Source organism: Canis lupus, chromosome 24 (genome assembly GCF_011100685.1).
Source record: "Canis lupus familiaris isolate Mischka breed German Shepherd chromosome 24, alternate assembly UU_Cfam_GSD_1.0, whole genome shotgun sequence".
Classification (NCBI taxonomy): domain Eukaryota; kingdom Metazoa; phylum Chordata; class Mammalia; order Carnivora; family Canidae; genus Canis; species Canis lupus.
The window spans coordinates 37,770,863-37,794,426 of NC_049245.1; the positions used below are offsets into that span (position 1 = coordinate 37,770,863).

Sequence of the window (23,564 nt, forward strand, 5' to 3'; positions counted from 1 at the left end):
GAGGGTGGGGGGGCCCCGGGCGCGCGGGGACCCGAACCCTTGGCGCCCCGCCGCTCCTCCCGCGCCCCGCGCAGGGGCCTGGGGCGCCCCCTCCTCCGCGGATCGGCGGTGCAGGCGCGGCTCGGAGGGAGATGCGCGGCGGGGCCGCCGCTGGGTCCTGCAGCCGGAGGCCCGCGGGCGCCCAGCCCAGCCCCGCGCCGCATCCCGCCCGGGCCTGGGAGCCGCTGCCCCCGCTCCGGCTCCCCGCGCCCCGCCCCGGCTCCCCGCGCCCCGCGCCCCGCGCCCCGCTCCCCTGCGCTCGGAGGCCGGGGCCGGGGCGCGCGGGCTGCGTCGGTGCGGGGAAGCCCCGGCCTCGGCCCTGCTGTTGCTAAGAGGGAAAATACCTCGTCTCTAGCTGCACTTTCTATTTTAAAAGCACAGAATAAAAAGTAGATCTGAAACTAGGCCCTCCATCTCTCAGCCGAAGCCAGTCTGGTAGCAGCGCCGCGGAAAAGTTCTGCGTCCAAGTCCGCCAGGAGTTATTTAGGGCTGGAATTCAACTCTCTTTTTAAGTCTCAAAAGCAGGACAGAAGCACATCAAATAAAGGGTGAGCACCCTCCCCCCCCACACACACACACCGTGTCCCCAACTCCACTTCGCAATGTGGTGTGTGTTACTTCATTCCAGACACTTAAAAAAAAATGTATTCATACATGCGGGTCTGTATCTATATTTTTAATACTATGTGTTGGTTTGTATAAAGCCCCACTTGATGCTGTAATACTCTTCTGCGAATTGCTTTTTTTTGTTTTCTACTCAAAATACCATGGACAAATGGGGAGTGACTGCTAATGATAAGGTACAGGGCTTTTCAGGGTGATGAAGATGTTCCCGAGTTAGCGGTGATGGCTGCAACGACTTTGGGAATATTCTGAAAACTGCAGCATCGCACACTTTTTAAAGGGTGAACTTTAATGGTACGTGAATTGCATCTCAGTTTTACAAAATAGCCCGGCCGTATTTTCCTGTCAGAACGTATCCATAAGAGCTGTCCAATAGAAGTGCATTCTGAGCCGCGAATGTGAGCCATTCATGTAATTTGAAATGTGCTGGGAAGCACATAAAAAAGGAAAAAAACGAACAGGTGAAATTAGTCTCCATGTATTTAAAATAACAGTGCCTCCAAAATGTCAATCATTTTAACATGCTATCAATGTAAAAAAAAAAAAATCAATGAGATTTTTACCATCTTTTTTTTGTGCTAGGTTTTCTTTTTTTTTTTTTAAGATTTTATTTATTTATTCATAGAGAGAGAGAGAGAGAGAGAGGCAGAGACACAGGCAGAGGGAGAAGCAGGCTCCATGCAGGGAGCCCGACACGGGACTCGATCCTGGGTCTCCAGGATCACACCCCAGGCTGTAGGCAGTGCCAAACCGCTGCACCACCGGGGCTGCCCTGTGCTAGGTTTTCAAAATCAGGGTTTAACTTTTGAGAGAGAAAGAGAGAGGTAGGAGCGGAGGGCAGAGAGCGAGGGAGAGAGAATCTTAAAAAGATTCCTCCTCTCCTAGTGGGGAGCCCGTCTTGGGTCTTGATCTCAGGGTTCTGAGATCGTGACCTGAGCCGAAATCAAGAGTTGGATGCTTGATGGACTAAGCCACCCAGGCGCCCCCAAATCAGGCTTTTATGTTGAATTTAGGACACATCTCAGTTTGGACCGGCCACATTCTCCGTGTTCAGTTGTCACATGAGGCTGGTGGCTTCCAGCTGGTCTCCACCATTCTTTGGCTTCCTAGTATCCCACAATGAAATAACAATTACTCCTATTTCCTGGGCACATCCTATGTGCTAGCGGTGTGCCGAACCCTGTTCCCGGTGACCCAGTGGCCCGGAGGTTTGTGGGTCAATTTTATAGCTGAGAAACCTGAGGCCCTCGTGGGATCGGTGAGGCCCGCTGGAGGTGCTATAATTTGTGAATCCTGCCCCCGGAGACGGGTGTTTGGGTAGTCTCTAGTTTTTCACCGGTTTAAGTAAACGTGGGCACCTTTCTTGTTCCTTCTCTCCCTTGCTCTCAGCAGAGATGTCATTGTGCCCAGCGGCTAAACATCAGCTTCATTTTGTCTCTATTAGGGACAGCCTTCAAGAGAAACTGTGTGTATTAACTTCATTTTCTCGCTCAGGGCTCTCTTTAACTCAGACACGGGCTGGCTCACGCTCATTTGTAAGGGATGTAATGAAGAGCCCAACTCCCTGTAGCTCTGCGTGGCGATAAACCCACTTAGAGGGCTCGCTGAAGTTTATTTACCAGAAGACGCAGAAACTGCTAGAGCAGAGTCACTTGCAACCTCTACTTAAAGCTTAATTCATTAGCAGGTCCCCTCACTGGGGCTGTTTACAGATGGGCCAGTGAGCTTGCAAAGGGAGATCTGGTCTAGGAACCGGCCTGGACAGCTGGGCCCTTCTCTTGGGGCGGCTTGGGGCTTTTAAATGGAACGGTAGGGGTCCCCAGACCAGCCAACTCCAGTCCTAGGGGTGTCCTGGGGTCCCTAGTGAGATGGGGCTGCATTCGACACCTTGAACCCCCTACGATGTGCCAGGGGCCGGGGACAGCAGTGAAACACGCAGGAACCCTGCTTTCAGGACACTGCCAGACAATAGATGCGGAACACACAAAATCTCTAGATGGTGATGGTGGCACTGGGAACAAAGAGGTGGTGGTGCCGTAGCGGGTGTCTGTGTGAGTCAGCAAGACAGAGGGCGGAGAAGGTCTCTCCAGGAAAGCTGAGACCTGAGTGGTACCCACCGAGGAATGTGCAAGAAAGAGGAAGCACAGGGACCTGACTTTGTTGGGGTACAGTCAGGGAGGGCTTCCTGAGGCAGCAGTATTTTAGGCTGAGGCCTGTAGTGTGAATGAGAGCTGGCCAGGCTAAGAGGAGAAAAATAACCCAGGAACAAAACCCGCAAAAGCCCTGGGGTGGAATGAAGCCCGGTGCCCTTCAGGATGGAAGAGCAGCAGGTGGAAGGGGGAGCAGTGGGAGGTGTGGCTCGTGAGGAGGACAGAAGCCGCACCCCGGACCGTGCTCTGTGTCCTGGGATCAAGGAGCTGCTGCGGGCTGGCATTTTGGCGTTGGTTGGCAGGTGCGAGTGTTTTACTGTTTTTCAGTGTCTTTGGGGTATTCTGTTCAACAAGTTTTTTGTGTTTTTTTTTTTACTTTCTCTCTTTTTCTGATTTGAACTTCCTCTTTTGGGGGAAGTTTCAGGGCGGTCTCCAGAAGCTGCTTCAAGATGGCAGAGAGAGAGAAAGAGAGGTGTTGGCCTCTTGGGTGCCCTCTGATTCAGGAGGGAAGGGCGCTCAAGGGCCCTCCCGAATGGCTGAGCACTGATACCCATGCACAGGTGAATTCCTGGCCAGGTTCTTTCAGGATCCTGTTTGGTTCCTCTGCTGGCACACAGGACAGGCTTGGCCCGCAGATGAGGCTCATGGCCTAGATGGGAAGAAGTCAAGCCAGCACTTTCTCAGGCCTGAGGTCTCTGTTTGAGTGAGCAAAGGACGATGGCAGAGAAGACACCTGGGTCTTTTAACCGCAAGTGGATTAGATCAGGGGTTGCAAACTGGTGGCCCAGAGTGCTGAATCCAGCCCTCTGATGTGACTGGATCTATCAATATAGTTTTTTAAATGGAGGATTCTCATGAAAAACTCTGAGTTTCTTGCTTATTTAAAATATTAGACTGTCTGTTTTAAGTAGGCTCTATGCCCAACGTGGGGCTTGAACTCACGACCCCGAGATTAAGAGTCACGCGTACCACTGACTGAGCCACCCAGGCACCCCTCCATCAGTAGAGCAGGTGACTCTTGATCTCAGGGTCATGAGTTCAAGGCCCACATTGGGCAAAGAGGCTACTTTTAAAAAAATAAAATAAAATATTAGCAGGTATGGTCGGTCTGGGTTCACGTTTCCTAGATGTGGCCCTCCTGTTTACCGCAGTCCCCACCACCACCGCCCACCCCCTCCGTTGTATTCCCCGCACTGAAGCTAGTATCAGGTACCCTTTACCCTTGGGCTTGAACCTTTGATTTTTCTGTCGTCGTGTAGGGATAAAAACAAAACGAATTCTCCAAACTTTGTGTTTGGACTAATGTAGGGAAACACAAACCAGCCAGAGATGCCCTTGGGTTTCATGAAAAAAACATAGAGGAGGCTGTTCCTTTGTAAAAGCAAAGGATATTCTCTTATGTCCAACCTGCAAACACCATGTGCTTATGGGGGAGCCCCCCCACCCCCAGCATGTGCCCTGCCCCTTGTGACCTGCTGGTCTGCTTTCAGCATTCAAGTGGGGGAGGTTCAGATGCCCTGTCTCAAGATGTAGCTCTGTATTCATTTATTCCCCAGGTCGTTACGGTGAACCTGCTGTGTGCCGGGCACTGTGCTGGGTCCAGGGAGAGGCCTGCGAGGCAGAGCGGGGCCTGTCCTCCAGGACTGGCGTTGCAGGCAGGGAGATGAGTGGACCAGTAATGCTCAAGCAGTGCCGTGAGGGACACAGCGGAGGGACTATGATGGAGACACACAGGTTGGGTTGGGAGGGACCACTAGGCCGAGATCCAGCAGCGTGCGCGTGGCCCGAGGGGCAGACGGAGGAACGGGGAGTGGGTGGGCCTCAGCGGCCAAGGGCCAGGGTGAGCAGAGCTGGGCCAGGGGGAGGACTCTGGATTCGATCCTGGGCTCCTGGCCGGGAGCAGGGGTGAGCGGGCCACAGCAGGGGTGATCAGATTTCTGGCCTCATGGCTGCAGGGCCCGAATGCTTGGAGGGGCTGGAGCTGGAAGGGCTGGAGCGGCAGCGGGGCCCACAGATGTGGCCGTCCACGTGGATGGACTGAGTGGGCCACGTTCCTGAATCAGGACCTTCCTGGGGTGTGAGGAGCCCAGGCCAAGGCGGCTACTCAGAAGACCTTTGTCCCCGCAGACCGCCCGGGCCGTGGGAGGAACCATCCCTGGGTCTGAACAGCCTCTTCTCCTAGGACGTGCTTTGGGGGAGGGTCAGCCGGGAGCCTCGGCACCAACCTAGAAGCTTTAAAACAGAGGGGGTCACAGAGATGGGCAATGAGCTCAGTGCCTGTGACACAGGCAGGTTGACAGCGATACTTCTGGATGCTTCTGCGCCGTGGACAGGCGGCGGCTGCGGAGTGAGTGGGCTCCGAGGGGCCACGCCTCTTTCACGCATCTCTAAATAGAAGATGAAGCCAAAGCCGCCTCCTGGGCTGGGGTGGGGCATAGCCAAGGTTGAGAGCGGTGGTAGAGGGCATGGTACCCAAACTTTGCCCAAGACTGGAGTCATCTGGGGATCTTCAAAAAATAATTCTGGTGCCTGCCGCCTGTACCACCACCGCCCCGGGTATTCTCATGTCACTGGCGTGGGCGCCCCCCAGACACTGGGATCCTGAAAGCTCTCCAGCGGGCTTTTAAGGCCGGGGTGACCTAGACTGATCGGTGTGTTGGAAAATCAGTGTGGTTGCTGATTGTGGGGGTCACCTGTGAGTGAGGCCCAGGGCTGGGGGCCTGGACTGATAAACGCTCCCCCGGGGATTCTGACGGTCAGCCCGGTTGGGACCACACACCTCCTACCAGCGGCAGTGGGACCTGCTCCCCTTTTGTGAAGGCCCTGCTTCCAGCGGCCGCCCGACAAGGGACCCTGTTTGTCCTGCCCGCTGCTTTGTCCACAGCACTGAGTGACTTCATGTGTATCAGTTAAAGAAACATCCTTTATGGCTGTGTGGACTCCCCCGATCCTGCTCCTGCTCAGGCCTAGAGGTGGGGGGACGCAGGCTCTGAAGCCGCTCGGCCTGGGGTCGGACCTTGGCCCTGTGCTCGGAGCCCCCTGTGCCTTGTCCGCTCATCTCAGAGGGTGGTTGTGGGTTTGGATGAGCTAATCCACAGGCAGCGTGGGGCGCAGGGTCTGGCCCGTGGTTGGCAGGCTGGGAGCATCAGCTACGCTTGTTCAATCATTCTCCAGACGTTTATTGAGCAGGTACTGGGTGCAGACAGGGTGCCAGGTGCTGGGAGGGAGGATACATGGGAGACGCTTTTGTCCTTAGGGACAGAGCAGGTGTGGGGGTTGACGCACACTAATTGTTCTGTACTGTGTTCGGCGGTGGGGATTTCAGCCCTATCCAGCCCTTCCCTTGTGCTGAAGATCATGAGTTTTCACTCGGCCAGCAGGGCCTCGCGTAGGCCTAGAAATCCGAGGTTCACTCTGTGACCCGCGTTCGTGAGCCCAGCCTAGGTTCCAGTTTTTGGTTTGCAGAACACAGTGGCTGAGCACACGATCCGCATGAGCCACCCTGGGTTCTGAATTTATTCCTTGGTGCCAGTGTGATGGAAATTTGGCCTGTGGGTTCTTTCAAAGTAAATTGGAGTTGGTTTTGCTTTTAAAATAAGTTTTGTTGGGCAGCCCGGGTGGCTCAGCGGTTTAGTGCGGCCTTCAGCCCACGGCCTGATCCTGGAGACCCGGGATCGAGTCCCACATCGGGCTCCCTGCAGGGAGCCTGCTCCTCCCACTGCCTGTGTCTCTGCCTCTCTCTCTTTCTGTGTCTCTCACAAATAAATAAAATATTTAAAATAAAATAAAATAAGTTTTGTTTAAAAAAAAAAGTATGTGCGCATGTCACAAAATCCCAAGGTCCCAGTGGCCAGGGAGTGGTGAGGGAGCTCCCTCGCAACGAGTTCCCGGGCCCTTTGCGGCTCTGTTCCGTCTGTGGCCCCTTCCCCATCCCCACCTGTAACATGCCATTTGCGTATCGTGCTTTTTTTCACTCAGTACGTCTTGGAGATCTTTCCATATGAATACATAGAGAGCTGCTTGCTTATTTTTAGCTGCTAAGCAGAATTGCATTGTCTGGATTACAATTCAGGCAGCCATTCCTCTATTGATGGGCCTATAGGTTACATGGATTTTTTTCCTCTCAGAGTCTGTTGCAAGAGTATCTCTGTACACACATCATTTTGCACTTGTGCAAATACGTCTGCAGGGTAAATAGCTAATGGGGGAATTCCTGGGCCTAGGGGTACCTGTGTTTTAAATTTTGGTCGCTGTTGCCAAATAAACCCTTTTGGAGACTGGGGTCAGGGCAATTATAGGGTAGAGTGGCAGCCCTTTCTGGACACTCAAACCTCCAGGTCAAGGGGGCTGCGAGGGCTGGATGGGAGCTCTTGTTGGCTGGCTGGGGCCTGAGAGGAAGGAGTTCCCATGTCCCCTCTTGGGGAAGGGGGTTGTCACCTAATGTGCCGGGTCCTTCATGGTTTGCAGTTCCACCAAGCACTGTCTAGAGAATCGCCCCTCTGCTCTCCATGGCCCTTGCTCCTGCTGGCCCCCAGCTCCCGGGGGCTTCCTACTGTCACTCCAGCCCTTCCATCTAGGGCACGGAGATGGGGCTGCTTTTTCTGCCTCCTGTCAGGCTAGTGGGAGACCTTTACTTTGCTGTCATCTGAAGGGGCCACCGGGACTGCTTTGGGAGAAGAGGTGACATTCTTGTTTGCGTGCCCAGGGTGAGGGCAGGCCCTACAGTCCTTGGGCCAATTAATTTTTGCCCCTGTTGCATACTGGGGGACCCCAGCCCCGCCTGGCCAGAGAGGATGCCGGGGACACGGGCAGACGCAGGCTTGGTGTCAATGAAAGCCGGAAAACCCTCCCTGGAACTCAATGTGGCTGCAAGTGGGTGTCCTCTGGCTGGCACTGTGATTTGATTTGAAAAATGCTAAGTAGTTGCCAAATTCTAAAAAGTGGGAGCTTTCTCATAAAAAATCCAATGTCTGGCTTCTCTCAAAATGTTGCAACAGGAGGTCTAGGTCTTCAGTGGCCCTGTTCCTGGCCTAGCTGAATGGACCTTGTGGTTTCCTAGGAGGACTCCCGTGCGTGTGTGTGTGTGCGTGTGCGTGTGTATGTGTAAACAGCATTATTATGATATAATACATATACCATACAATTAAGGTGTACAATTTTATGGGGTTTTTTGTTGTTGTTTATCCACAGAGTTTTGCAACCATCAACCCAAATCAGTTTTAGGACATTTTCATTACCCCCAGCAGCAACCCCATACGCTTTAGCTCCTGCTCCCCAATGCCCCTCATTGGTCTACTTTCTGTCGCTGAATTTACCTGTTCTGGACAATTCATATGTGCTTGGTTTTGTTTTTTTTTAATTTGTTTTAAAGATTTTATTTATTTATTCATGATAGTTACACAGAGAGAGACAGAGAGGCAGAGACACAGGCAGAGGGAGAAGCAGGCTCCATGCAGGGAGCCCGACGTGGGATTCGATCCGGGGTCTCCAGGATCGTGCCCCGGGCCAAAGGCAGGCGCCAAACCGCTGCGCCACCCAGAGATCCCTGTTTTTTTAATTTTTTAAAAAAGATCTATTTATTTTAGAAAGAGAGCATGAGTGGGGGAAGGGGCAGAGGGAGAGGGAGAAGCAGACTCCCCACTGAGCACCGAGCTCCATGTTGGGCTCCATCCTCCGACCTTGAGATCATGACCTGAGCTGAAACTAAGAGTCTGATGATCACCCAACTGAGCCACCCAGGTGCCCCATATAGCCTTGTGTTCTGAAGACACAGATAGAGCAGAAGTTTCAAGGCCACATTCAGCCTGCAGACAGGTTTATCTGTCTGTCCTACTGTGTTTTATTTTGTGGGGGGTGGGGTTTGAATTCTCAAACTGGGAAGTTTGCATAAATACCTGCATCACTCTCTGTCTCAAAAAAACAGGTTTGGCACATTCCCCCTGGTTCACTCTGCTGGGGTCAAGTAGCAGCTGCCTCCTTTAGATGGAGGAGGGGTCTCCTCTTAGCCACAATCCCCACCTCTCCCTGTTGTCTCTCTGCCTGGAATCTGAGCATTAGCTGCTGTTCATTATCCTGCTTGTGCTACTGTGTTTCTTAGAGAAAAGTAGAAGGTCTCTTCCAAAAGTGAGAAACTGAAAATGAGCAGCGTGCACAAAACACATTCCCTTGTATTCACTTTTCCTGCCTGGCTTCTGTGTCCATTGCATTTGAATGTGGAGACCTTGGTAGGGTCCCAGTTACTGCCATCTTTTGTACAGCTGTGGCATCTCACCGAGAGTAACCCAGAGAAATTACTTCATTGACACTTCTCAGCTTCCATCTCAAGACAGACTCAGAGGATTGTTTTTCCCCAATTTTCAAATGGGAAACCAAGGTGCAGAGAGATGTCAGCGTGTAGTTAGGAACACACAGCATAACATGCAAGGGTGAGACTGGAGAACCATCTAGGCCCCACTGGGAGGGCGCATTTCTTCCTCCTTCCCTTGCTCACTTTTTTTTCCTTCCCTGCTCCTCCTTCCTTCCTTTCCTGCAACAAATATTTCCTGGGGGCACTGAATCGGGTACCAGTTGCTGGGTAACCTACCACCCCACATCTCTGTGGCTGAAACCAACCACCATATTGTGGCGCAGGATTTTGCAGGTCTGCGGAGCTCATCTGAGTGGTTCTGTTCCCGAAATGCTGGCTGGGCTTGGTCAGGGGGCTGCATGCAGCTGGAAGGTTGGCAGCGCTGCAGCGTGGCCTCATTCGGGTCGGGCACTTGGTGCCGGCTGGGGCGTCTCAGTTCTCCACGCGGCCACCCCTGTCCTCTGGCTTCTCCAGCAGCATTGCCTGGACTAATTCGCATGGCCATGGTCTTCCAAGAGGGTGAATCAGAGGCTGCAAGGTCTCTTCATGTCACAAGGCATTGTTCCCACCCATTCTGTTGGTCAGAGCAAGACATGGGTTGGGCCAGATCCAGGGGTAAGGAAGGGTGAGTGAAAGGCTCTAAGATCCCTGCCCTCTAGGGGCTTTCATTCTGGTGGGGGAAGATGACAGGAAACAGGTAAAGTATATAAGACGTAAAAAAAAAAAAAAAAAAGTATATACGATGTTAGTGATGGAGGCTGAAGAGAGAAATAAATTGGTGTAAGACAGGGAGCGGAGGGGACTGCAAGGCCAAGGAAGGCCTCACTGAGAAGAGACAGTTGAGCAAAGCCTGAAGAAAGTGTGTAGAGAGCTTTGTCAGTGATGGGTAAAGCAGATGCAAAGGCCCTGGGGTGAGGACAATGCTTGGTATGTTTTGTGGGGAGTGAGCTGTGGACAGTGAGGTTGGAAAGCAGATGGAGGGCCCAGATGGTGTAGGCGAGGCCTCTATTAAGTGTTTGCTGAGGACAAGGGAGGACTTTTCTTTTTCTAATTAAGATATAATTCATGTAACATAAAAAACTTACCATTTTAAAGTGTACAGTTCAGTGGTTTTTAGTACATTTACTATGTTGTATGAATATCACCATGACTTAGTTCCAGAGCATTTCTGTCCCCTAAGAAAGAAACCCCATGACCATTAGCACTGCTCCTTTCATTCTCCCTCTCCCCATCAGCCCCAACCCGTGATCTACTTTCTGTCCATGGACTTGCCTCTACTGAATATTTCCCCTGAAAGGAGTCATGTAGTGCTTGGCCTCTTGTGTCTGGCTTCTTTCACTCAGCTTCATGTTTTCGAGGATTATCCACACTATAACATGTATCAGACCGACATTCCTTTTTATGGCCACATAATATTCCCACGGTGTGGACATGGCACATTTTGTTTGTTCGTTCATCACCCGATGGACCTTGAGTTATTTCTACTTTTTGGCTATCATGAATAATGCACAAGTTTTTGTAAGAACCTCATGCTTTCAGTTCTCTGGGCTATATTGCTGGGTCACAGGGTGACTCTGCATTTAACCTTTTGAAAAAATGCCCAGGGACGCCTGGGCGGCTCAACAGTTGAGCGTCTGCCATTGGCTTGGGACATGATCCCGGGGTCCTGGGATCAAGTCCCACATTGGGCTCCACGCAGGAAGCCTGCTTCTCCCTCTCTTTGTGTCTCTGCCTCTCTCTCTCTGGGTCTCATGAATAAATAAATCAAATCTTAAAAAAAAAAAAAGAAAAGAAAAAGTGCCCAGACTGGTTTCCGAAGCAGCTGCGCATTGTCACGCTCCCAGCAGCGGTGTGCAAGGGTTCCACATGCTCAACGACACTTGTCATCTTCCATTTTTGTGGCTGTGGCCATACTGGTGGTGGTGAGGCAGTACGGTGGAAGTTTGCCAGGTGAGGAGGGCTTAGGTTTTGACAGGGCCTTCCAGGGGAGTGGACTGCAGTGGGGGCCAAAGAGGAAGCAAGGAGCAGCGAGCGAGGACGGTGCCTGGTGCCGGGGTGGTGGTCAGGCAGGTGGACAGAAGAGGTTGTCTTTGGGCTAATTCTGAAGGCAGAACAGAGAGGATTTGCAGACACACTGGCTGGGGTGGGCCGAGAAGGGATGGTGCGTCGAGGATGCTCCCAGGTATCTGGCCTGAGCAACAGACGATGGAGTTTCCACCTGTTAAGCTGGAGAAGACCGTGGCGGAGGGTCTGTTTGTGGGATTTTTTTGGTGCCTGTCACTTAGGGGCAGGGGCTGTCCCATTTTGGCTTTCTGGCACACCCAGCTGGGAAGCTTGGATTGGCACTTTGGGAGATTTATGTAAGAAGAAAGTAGATGCCATGTGTTGAAAATGCCCTCCTGCCGTCCCCACCGGCAGTGCCCTGAATGTCCCTCTAGGTGAGCCATTTGCTTTCTTCCCCTTGGAGCAGGACAATTTATGCCCAGGGAGTTGCACAGGATGGCGAGGGCATTCATTTTGCTTATGGGCTGGTTAAAAAGGCGTGTGGGCTGCAGCCTGCAGGACTCTCATTTCTGAGGCCACTTAGGGGATTATCTTGAGAGAAAATTGTCCTGTGAATGATTTGTGGGCATGGCGGGTTGGCTAATCCCGAGCTCCTTCCTGTTGGTTGGGAATGTCTCGGGGTTGTTCCTCCTTAGCTGGCCAGCCAGCAGATGCTTTCTCTGCTCTCTCCAGCTGCCCTGGAAGGTGGGGTGGGGGGGACAGGTGAGGATGGAGACTGTAGCTGACAGTAGCTCCTTCTCCAAAGAGCCTCCTGGTAGTTGCAGACTTCAGACTCCCAGTGCTCAGGGTCAGATGTGGCTTCAGTGTTTATTAGCTGTGTGACCTTGAGCGAGTGACGTAAGCTCTCTGGTCCTGTTTCTCAGTCTGTACATAGGGGGAAATCACAGCACCTGCTGGATAGAGTTCTTGGGAGAATCGAAAGAAATAATCCAAACATAGCGATGGCCCATTGTTTTTATTACCTAGAGAGAGAGATGCGTAAAGCAACTGCTTATTATGCGCCTACTGTGTGTCAGCCCTCCATTAAGTGATTTAACCACATTCATTATGTGAAGTTAACCTCTTTTTTTTTTTAACTTATTTATTCAGAGAGAGAGAGAGAGAGAGAGAGGCAGAGACACAGGCTGAGGGAGAAGCAGGCGCACTCTGCAGGGGGCCTGATGCGGGACTCGATCCCAGGACCCTGGGGTCATGCCCTGAGCCGAAGGCAGGCGCTCAACCACTGAGCCACTGGGCGTCCCGTGAGGGTAACCTCCTAACAGCCCTCCCACATGCGTGTGGCAGTTGCTGTCACGGGGGAGCCATCCAAAAGACAGAAGTCAAGCCCTTGAATGAAGGTCCCACGGTTGGCAAAAGATAAGATGGGATTTGAACCCAGGACTGACAGGCCTCCTTTCTGAACCTGCCCGGTAGCTGGAGATGTGCTTCCTCTGGGCAAAGAGCCTCAGGCCCCGCTGGGGAGGGGGTGGCCCATCCAGGGTGGGTGTGGGCTTCTGTGTCTCCCCGCAGCTTTGGCCTTCCTGAGCGTGTTGGGACCAGGTCCAGGGCGGGGCGTCTAGGTCTGCACTCTGGAGGGAGTCTCCCCTGCCCCTCTACTATTCTCCTGTCTCATCCCTTCTGCCATCAGAAGGAAGCCACCAGCCTTCCTGTCCCCCATCTCTGTGGCTTCTGGGCTCTGTCTTCCCTCCTTAGTGCTTGAAGGGCTTTTTTTTTTTTTTTTTTTTTTTTTTACTGTGATCTTACTTTTTGGAGGTGGAGAGAACTTCCTGTGTGTCTCTCAGGCCTGCCTCCGCTGTGGTCCCCTTCACCGTCAAGCCTCCCCCGTGCAGGCCCAGAAATAGTCCCAGCTGTGAGATGAAGGTTCCAGAGTTTAAAATTGCAACTCGGTACTATTTTTACTCCAGCCGGAAAGATGTTTTTTTGCACAGCCGTTTATTTTGTTGTGGTAGCGACGGCTCCTGCCACAAGCAGCAGGCCCTGGGTAAACATCTCTCCCGGGACAAGTGGGTGAAGAGGGGAGCCTTCAGGTGTCGGGCCGCGGGTACCGGGCCTGCCCAGAAACGTCTGGTGTCGCCTCCCTGGAGCAGAACCGTCTGGCCTGGGGTAAGCCAGAGCAAGTGGCTCACGTGCTAGGCGAACTCTCTTCCTAGATGCCTGGTCATTACAGCAACAAAAGAAAACACAGGTATTTTAGAAGTCATGAAAAATGGTACATACTTGAGGGGAAATGAGGTCCAAAGTAATTTTTGCACAAGCGACTTAAATGGGGTTGTAAATTGGCAGACCCTTTCCCGGTCATGTTTGGCTTGGCCCGTGCTTGGTAGCTCATGAATCTGTGCTACCACTTAAAAATTGGGATATTTTCCATAAAATTAAAATTTCTGGCTCCTCTTGAAACATGGAAGGCCCTGGCAGCCCCGAGTCTGTGTTTACTGATGGCTGCTGGAGGCTGGCTGTTCTAGATTTGGGCAGATGACCATGAGCCCCGGCGGCCTGCTTTGCTCATTTATGACCCTCATTACGTTACCGCCCAGCCCTGGTACCTAGAGTTTTGGACTGAGTAAAGCATTCACGTCTCCCTGGTCAGACCCTGTCCCCCAATTCCTGCTCCCCAGGGCCAAGCAGCACTACTGATAGATTTGCCAGGTGAACCACAGGACACCCAGTTAAATCTAAATGTTAGACTGAATAATTGTTTAGTGTAAGTACGTCCCCTAGCTGTTAGCAGTTTGGTCTGTGTGGTTCCAGGCCTTTCTGTTAAACCGCGTCCATTCTTAGGTCTTCTGCCTCATGTGTTAACATCCACAGTGTGTGTCAGGGGACACTTCTCGAAGTTGGTAAGAGCAGGCTTTGGGGTTGTGGGCGTGGCGACCCTGGCCCTACCCCTTGCTAGCTGTGTGATCTCCAGCAGGCTTGCCTCACCCCTGGAGCCTCGGTTCCCTCATCTGGACGGTTCCCTCATCTGGACGAGGACGATGACGGGATGATTAGGGTAGCTTTGTCCTGTTTCCTGCTAGTGTTCGCTTATCTCCTCTCTGGTGAAAAGCTGCATGGAGTGGATGGTCCACGGTGGCTTTAACCAGTCCTCCGTCCACAGGCGTCAAGATCGTGGCCAGCTTATCACTATTTTAAGTGACGCTAGGACAGGTTTTGAAAAGGGAAAGGAGGTCTGAAGGGAACTGGGCAGATAATCCTAAGATTTAGTTTGCTTTTAAAAAAAAAAAAGTGAAGGGCGTTTGTCTCCCTGGAAACCACTTGCTAATCTCCAGAATATTGTCTCTTTCCAGGCGAAGGAGGTGGAGGAGACCATCGAGGGGATGCTCCTCAGGCTGGAAGAGTTTTGCAGCCTGACTGACATGGTGAGTGCCTGCCCGGGAGGCGTGGGTGTAGGCCCAGGCCAGACTCCAGGCCCATCCTGGAGTTTTCTGGGGAAGCCATTTTATTTTGGTGGTGATTTAGCAACCAGAAGGAATGGGGCAGCAGCCAGCGGTGAGAGGCAAGCCGCGTGCACACTCTCTCTCACACTCTCGCTCTCTCAACACCAAGGCTTCCTGAGGCGGCCATCTTGGTGGCGCCCATCCCCCCCAGATGGCTCTTATTCTACCGAGGAGCCCGGAGTGGGCCACCAGGTGGCACTCTCGGGCACCGATGTGGGGAGCCGTTCAGCGGGGATGCTAAGACTATATTTAACTTTCCTCAGCTCTGCAAGGTCCGCCAGGCAAACATGGAGACAGCCAGGAAATGGCTTCGGGCCTGCAGGGCCTAGGTGGAGCCTCTTCCCAGGCTGTAGCCTGAGGCAGGGTTGGGCATCAGGCTCCTTCTCCAATCCTTTTGCTCTCTCGTTTCTGCCTCCCACTCCATTTTGTTGGATCAAATCCCCTTGGCTGGGCCCAGAAGAAGATGGAAGATGGTTCCTTAGGCGCCCAGAAGACAAGGTCTCCACTCCAAATTATGTAAAAACCTTCTCTAGATCTTTGTGTGCCCAGGATGGTAGCCAGCCAGGCGTGGGGCCCTGAGGAGCAGTGATAGAATTTTCTGGAAGCTCTCAGCCACCTGGGTTTAAGGCTTCTGCTCAAAGGCCCAAAGGGTAGAGCTCCATGTTGTGATCAGGCCCTGCCTCGGAGCCGAGGAAGCCCAGCTGGGAGCCAGAGGGGTAGATTTGTGTCCCTGTGAAGCACATGTCTGGAGAAGTGTTTGTGAGAGCCCAAGGGAGTAACAGTAACGGCAGCCCTGGACGTTTATTGAACAGCTACTTGGCACCAGGCACAGCGTGAGGCGTGTTTTCCATATCACCTCATTTCTCCTTGAAGCAGCGCAACACGATGGGCGCCGTGTCCTCCCCATTCATTTAACAGATGGACCTATCTCGTGTCATCCATCCTCTGGGGACCCAACAGTGAACAGGACAGAAATGTCCCCAGCAGGACCTGTGTGTGTTTTTCTCTTGAGAACCCATTTTCTAGTGTGGGTGTGAGTCCAGGTGGGAGCCGAGTAACGAGACAGACTTTGAACAGCTCATCCTTTCTTCATCACCAGCCATTGGGCACCTTCCCTGACTGGGTGCCACGGTGAGCCTGAGGATGCAGAGTCTGCTCCGTCTCTGTCTCTCTCTCTCTCACACACACAGACACACACACACACACACACACACACACACGCTGCTGCCTACGGTCAGGGCTGTCATCTGGCGTTGAAGCACCAGCCTGAAGGTGTATTCAAGGTGCAAAGGGAGACTGCAGAGGTTTTGAAGAGAGAGAGGGGGTCTAGAAAGAACTGGGCACATGATCCTAAGACTTAATTTGTTTAAAAAAAAAAAATGAAGAGCAGAGGCGTTACATTCTGCCTGGGAAATCGGGAAGGCTTTGCAGAACAGGTGGTGATTAATTTGGGGCTTGAAGGAGGAAGAGAAGGAATTCAGCCGCTGGGGAGGGCGGGCGTTCAGGCAGAGGCTCTGACCTGCGGGTATGGTGTGCTGGGCACAGTGTAGACTGTGGGGGCCCAGAGGTAGGGCGCGGGTTTGGAAGAGGGGTGGACTGGTCACCCAGGGACATTTTGTTCTCATGTTTCAGCCATCCTCCTCCTCAAAAGGAGACCCACTATCTGCCTGAGGGGGGAGCTTAGGATGGGAGCCAGCCTGGATGGGGAGAGGGCCCCAGCCACCCTACCTTAGGAACCGTCAAGGCTTCCTGTGGTTGGGGGGGGGAGACCGGTGTGTGTGTCACCTGGAGGCCAAGGTGTTAGGCAGCCTCCTCTAACTAGAAGCCTGGAGATGCATTTATGCAAAGATTTTAATAGTGAGATCACGCACGTGACCCATGGACTCAGGCCTGCCTGTGGATATGTTGGATGTTTCTGGAAGGAAAAGAAAATGGAATTTGCTGCTGACATTTATAGAACATCATGCAAAAACTTAGGCTTTCTGGCTTCTTTTGGAAGGAAAGCTCCCCTTGGGTGCTTGCTCCTGCCTGGCCAGCATCGGCCAGCGTTGCATAGTGGCCACCCCACTGCAGACAGCATGTGAGCTCGCCAGCCTGTCACCATCCACTGCTCCCGTGGGGGCTCCCTGACTCCTTGGCCACCAGCCAGGTACGTCCATCACGTGCTTGTGTGTTTTATGGCAGAGTATGTTTCTCTGTACTTTGAGCCTTGCTGAAAGCAGGCAAATATAACCAGACCCAGAGGGTCCTGTGTTTCAAGAAAGGGAAGAGAGTGGGTTTCCCATGGGAGTGAGGACCATTTCATGAGTTTATATAGAAACGAGTGTTGCCTGACTTAATATAACGTGTTTAGAACGATGCTTTCATGGCCTCTGCCACAATGGTCAGTGCTGATGCCATTTAGGTTGTGGAAATCCTCCTGCCCCAACAGCTGATGCTTAGTTTACCTGGCGTGTCTGCACACATGGCACAGAGAGCGGTGTCCAGCTCTCAGCCTCGGCTCAGGACCTTCGTTTATCTTTTGATCCGAGATAGGGATGAGTGGGGGCCTCTGAGGAGCAGGTGACATCACACCATGGACATTGTCCCCCATGTCCCTGCTTTGGCCTTTGGAAACACTGACCAAGTTAGAGATCTGATCTGAGAGAGGCCAGGCTCCCTGGTGCACAGTCCAGAGAGAAGCTGCTCCATTTCCGGTAACATCAGGCCATTAGGAACGAGAGTCCAGCTTCCTGTCTGATGCATTAACTCCACTGCCAGCCTGTCCTTGATCACTCTGTGTGACTGGGATTCACTACCCTGCGTGCGCCTGCCACCTGTTTAGACCTTAGATGTCATGCCAGTTGCTGCCACTTTGAGTTCTGACTCTTCCTGCTGTAGGACCTTGGGCACAGCACCTCACCTCTCTGTTCCTTTCTTTTCTCTTCTGCAAAATGGAGATAATGGTCCTGATTGTCCGTGGCTGCATCAGACTACCCCAAAACTTAGTGGTGTCGAACAACAACCAATGTATAATGTGGGCCAGGGCAGGGCACAGAGGGGATGGTTCATCAGAGCCACGTGCCGGTTGCTGGGGCAGAGATGCCCAGTGTGGCTCCACCTCTCACTTGTTGACGTCTGGGCTGGGTTGGCCGGGGACTGGATGGTGTAATCTCCCTGTGCAGCCTCTCCTCAGGGCTAGCTTGGGCTTCCGTAGCGTGGCATCTGGCCTCCCGGAGCAACCGTTCCAACAGACGGGAAGTGGAAACCACCAGATCTCTGTAGGCTTGGGTATGAATATTGACACAGTGTCACCTCTGTCATATTGTATTGGTCCAAATAGTCACATAGTGCACCCAGATCCAAGGGGAGAGGACATTAGCCCCATGTGTTCATGGAAGGAATGGAAAGCCCTCTTTCATCTACCACAGATGATGGTAACCTCCTCCAAAGAGTTATGGTGCGGACTCCATGAGCGAGGATGTGCCCTCTAGATCGTCTGTACTGACCACCATGAGAAAGACCGACAGTACCAAGTGTGGGCGGGGACGTGGAGCAGCAGAAACGCTTGTTCACTTGCTGGTGGAAATGCAGAAAGGCACAGCCACTTTGGAAACAGTTGGGCAGATGCTTATAAAGGCAAACATGCACTGGCCCTACATCCCAGCAATTCCACTACCAGATAATTACCCAAGAGAGGAAGACGAGAGTCCGCAAAGATTTTTACGCAGATGCTGGGAGCAGCTTTGTTCGTGATGCCCCAAACCAGAAGCAACCCAAATGCATAGGAACAGAGTGCACACAGCCTCTTGGATGCCTCTCACATGAAGCCCCGTGGAAGGAGCCAGACACAGAACACAGGGTGGGGGAAGTCAAATGGTGGTTTGCTCGGGGAGGGTGGTTATGACCGGAGAGAGGCACAAGGGGACCTTCTGGGGTGATGGGGTGTTCTACGCATAGGCCTGGGCGATGCGAACACACGTACAGATTCACCCAGCTGTCCGCTCAGGGCCTGAGCACTTCGCTGTCATTTACATTCAATTAAAAATAATTGCATAGCAGGGTGCCAGCTCTGTATGAAGTGACCCGTGATGGCGGCTCCTGGGGTCACCATCATCATGACCAAAGCACCAGGAGGTCATGACGCCAATGAGCGTGTTCTCTGGAGTTTGGGCAGCCTGTCCGGGCCTGCAGAACCCCACCCCTGGCAGGGAGCAGCAGACTCCTACTTCGCCCACATGGATGGAGAAAGTTCCTTGCTGGCCTTGGGCCAGCACTTGCATTTGGCACTGATGTGTGTGCTTGGGTCAAGTGCATTTGGCTCCCCTTCCTGGGGGCCCTGAATCATCCTGGACAGTCGTCTTTGCTCGGAGATAACCCCACATCTGCTGCCGGGCCGGCTCTGGGTAGGTGGGAAGCCAGGCCCGGGAAGGCTCTGTGGGGACCCCAGGCCATAAACCCAGCCAAGGCTTTGTCCCTGCAGAGGCCCAGACAGCATTGATTCTTCCCTGACCTCTCCTTGTTCTTCTCAGCCGCGTATGAGGACGTGCTACCTCAGCCTGTGACGTGACCCCATGAAGTGGCTGTGAGCAAAGAAATGTGTTGGGGAGGCTCTAGGGTGCGGTAGGCACTCTGGTTAACCAAAGGGGCAGCTGTGGCCCAGCTCCAGCCGAATGCTGTCACATGGGACGTGGACTCCCAGGTGGCCAGGACACCTGCTGTTTCACCAGAAGCTAGAAATCCGGGCTTCTAAGGGAAATATCCTTAGTTTTAGATTGTGGCGCCTCGCTTGGGCGTGCTTTGGTTTTTCAGATGTGATGCAGGCACGCGTGAAGACCTCTGGTGCCACCGGGAGCCTCAGACCAACCTGGATTGGAACCTTCTAGCTCCCACCAGGTAGCTGTGTGACCTTGGGCCGCCTCATTTCCTTTTTCTGTCTTTGCTCAGTGTCCTCAGCCACGAAAGGTTGAAGACGAGGTAGTTTCTGATTCACAGGGCCTGTTTTCTGCAGGCGAGGGTGCCCTGAGTGCTGGCATCATGCCCCTCCCACCCTTACTTCACCTCCAGTTCCCAGCTCCTGGTGGAACCACAAGAAAGGGTTGGGGGCCTTTCAGACCCCCAAGGATTACTCTCTATTCCGCCCTCCCCAGGCACATGCAGCCTGCCACCCGGGCAGGTGTAATAGCTCCCTGGAGCCCCCAGTAGAGGCGTCTTCAGAGAGAGGTCTTCTTACCCGGCCCCAGACCCCCTCTTCCTTGGGGTCCTTCAGAGCTAGAGGAAGGGAAGGGCGCACTCCGTGAACCTTCTCTCTCAGCCTTCCCTTCACTCCAGTGGGTCGCTGGGACCAGACCCTCCTGATTTTCCTTGTTCTGGTCCTATTTGTTTCTTTAGAAATTAGCAGAAAGGGGGTGCCTAGGTGGCCCACACAGGTTAAGCATCTGCCTTCAGCTCAGGTGATGATCTCAGGGTCCTGGAATCAGGCCCCACATTGGACTCCCTGCTCAATGGGGAGCCTGCTTCTCCCTCTCCCTCTGCCCCTCCCCCTGCTGGTACACACTCTCTGTCTCTCTCTCTCTCTGTCAAATAAATGAATAAAATCTTAAAAAAAAAAAAAAAAAAACCTAGCAGAAAGAAAAGATTCGTGTTTGATCCACTGTGTTCTGACCTTGCCGTGAGTTATCTGTTCTTTGTTGTATCACTGCACCTTGGTGATTTCTCCAGAGCTTACTCTTGTGAGGGATGGTTATGTCTCTCGAAATTGGGCCTTGGCAGAAAAAGGGAAGATATCGAGGGCTTTATCCTGTCAAGGGTAAAAAATGCAGGTACCTGCAGGAGCCAGGCAGGATCTGGACCTGAGTGGAGGGGGCAGGGGTGGGGCATTAGGGAGGAGTGGCGACTGCATCGCCAGAGAGCTCATGCCCCACCTGGGGGAGCAGCCACTGCTCAGCTCAGCCTTCCGTGCCTGGGAGACGTAGGCCGGAGGTGCTGACTTGTAAGACACGTTGCAAATTTTCAATCACTTGAATATTTTATTTATTTTATTTTTTTTGAATATTTTATTTAAAAAAAATTTTATTTATTTGGGAGAGAGGCCTGGAGAGGCCAGGTGAGAAAGATGGAGGGAGCGAGGTGTGTGTGAGCAAGAGAGAGAGAATGCCAGTAAGCTGGGGGGACAGTCCTCTGTAACCCTGTCTCCAGAGTGACATCTCTCCTTTTGGGCTGAGTCCTCTCTGTTAGAAGTGGGTCGCCAGGGCCAGTTCACAGGCCAGGGGAGGGGATCATGCAGCGGGTGTGAGGGGCTAGGCTTGGTCCTTGGGCCCTTAAAGAAAATAGAGACATAGGTGTCCGATTTCAGTGATCAGGGGAAGGATGTGGCTTCATAAAGGTCATAGCCACTTTTGGAGCCCTTCCAAGCAGAAGAAATTGAAACTTAAATGAGATGCGGTGTGTGGGAAATGAGTGCGGTGTCGGCATGCAGGGCGCACTTGGATACGTGACAGCTGTGGTTTTCATTCACATTATTATGAACGCTAGTGATTATTATAAACTTATTAGTATGATTAATTTCAGTGCAGTGAAAACTTATCTCAACCTGGGTTTAGAGGAGAGATTTCGATTCTTTCCATTTGCTCCAGTGAGGTGGTTTGGAAAATGGGGCCCGTTCGTTTGGGACTGGTATTGTCAGGTGTTTGTGGGGGAAACCATTAGTGGTTTGGTAAGTAACACCGGAGCCGGTCTGGGTCCCCCCCCCACCCCCCAGGGGCTCTGGGCTGTTCCCAGCCCATCCCCATGCAGGGTGCCGCTCGGCATCTTGGCCATCCGCGAGGGCTCTGCGGACCCTGGGCGACCCGAGAGGCAGGCAGGAGGCTGGGGTACCAGGGCAGAGGGCCTGATGAGCTGCTTTGTTTCTTGCAGATCAGAAGCGACACTTCACAGATCTTGGAGGAAAACATCCCACTCCTCCAGGCCAAAGTGACGGAGATGCGTGGCATCTATGCCAGAGTGGACCAGCTAGAGGTGTGTCCAGGACCATGAGCGTTCTTTGCCAGATCTGTGGGCTTGTTCTGGCTCTTTCATCCTCTCTTCCAAAATGCTGATCTGGCGTTGAGAGTGTCGGGCGTTACACCCAGTGCAGGGGGTCGGTGGCAGGAGGGGGTCTATGCGTACGTGGTATTTTTAAAAATATGACAAATAGGAATTTATATAAAGTACCCCACATAATACTTAGGGTGCTTTTTATAAAAATCTGACTTTTAAGCCGCTTTTGGAAATTCAGAAGCTTCGATAGCACTTAGCCCACATTTCTTTAAATACCTTAAATACATTAATCTCAAGATTTATTTCTCAAGGTATAAATACATAAAGTATACACATCGTAAGTGTACGGCTCAGGGAACTTTTATACGAACTCCCATATGAGCATGACCCAAATTGAGAAGTTAGAACATTTGCAAGGCCTGGGCTGTATTTTATGGGGCCAATGGCAGCCGCCCCTCGGATGGGGTCATTCGTGTTCTGCTGCTTGCCACAATCCCCACCATGCCCTGTCGCCTCTCTGCTGACCTACCTCACCTGCATCTTATTTGTGTGAGCACCAGGCTAAGCTGTGGGGTGTCTCATTTTTCTCCTTGCACTACAAAGTCAGTACCTTCGCTGCCCCAGCTCCCAGAGGAGGAGCATAGACTCCCAGGAGGTAAGCCACTTTCCCGGGGTCATACAGCCAATGCCTTGAAACTGGGACTTGAGCTGACATCCACGGGGGCCCCAGCTCTTAATCGTATGGGGGGGCCCTCAGCTTGGGATCCAGGCTCCTTACACAGGGAAGAGACCAGGAGGCTTGGAGGAACTTGCCATTTATAATCGTGGCCACCTGGACAGAGAGGACGTGAGCCCCCCCCCCCGAGCCACGGAGGAAAGGAGCATGACAGCCAACGCTGGAGTTAGCAGAGAGTTAACATTCTTGTCAGCAGAGAATGAGGCAGGAATATAATTAAAACTTTGCCCTTGGAATAGCTGATTCATTTGAATTTTATTCCACACGTTTGACAGAGGAAAGAAAATGTAAGATTTCTGGCCTTGTTGGGCTGGCCCAGCTCTCAGGCCCAGCTCTTCCCGTAGCCATCAGTCCACTCATTCTTACTGAGGGCCTACTGTGTGCCACGGTGGGGCCCCCGCAGTGAGAAAGACAGGTGCCATCCGTGGCCGTGCTTCAGCGGGAGAGACCCGAGCACAGAGCGCTCCTCTAACCGTCATCAATAACCAGACTTAGTGGCTTAAAACAACATGGATTTCTATCTTACAGGTCCTGAGGTTGGAGGTCCAAAATGTGTCTTACAGGCTAAAATTGAGGTGTCAGCAGGGCTGGTTCCTTCTGGAGGCTCTAGGGGAGCCTCCGTGTCTTAGCTTCCCCTGCATTTCTCAGCTCATGGCCCTTCCACCCTTCTCGCAGCTTCTCCCAGATTCTCTTTTACTCTGACCCTCCTGCTTCTCTCCGACGAGGACCCTGTGATTACCTGGGGCCCACCTGGATAATCCAACATCATCTCCCCGTTGCAGGATCTTGAATCCCATCTGCACAATCCCTCTTGCCCTCTTGCCCTGTAAGGTAATATATTCATAGGTTCTGGGAATGAGGTCATGGACCTCTTTGGAGACCATTCTGTTGACCACAGTGGCCAAGGCTGATTTGCAGAGAGGCGGGTGCTCTGGAAGGAAGTGGCTTCTCAGGTCCCTGGAGGAAGAGGGGGAGAGGAGGGGCGTTGGCTGGGAGGGATGGGCAGGGGGCACTGCTCCGGCAGAGGCTCAGAGGCAGGAAGGGAGCTTAGCTTTGGGGCAGGAGGAGAGGGGGACATTGGAAGGATCCTGGGATGGCCAGAGTATGGGAACGTGACCAGAGTGGGCTTGCAGAAAGTTGGCAGCAGGAGC

The 23,564-nt window shown here is 52.8% G+C and overlaps 1 protein-coding gene across 1 annotated transcript in view; it reads left to right on the forward strand.

Moving 5' to 3' along the window:
* The window catches only part of BCAS4 (breast carcinoma amplified sequence 4), a 55,683-nt gene that overhangs the window by 225 nt on the left and 31,894 nt on the right, over positions 1 to 23,564 (forward strand). Inside the window, 2 exon segments of the mRNA XM_038572596.1 lie at positions 14,511 to 14,582; positions 21,555 to 21,656. Coding sequence (XP_038428524.1) covers positions 14,511 to 14,582; positions 21,555 to 21,656 — 174 coding nt within the window.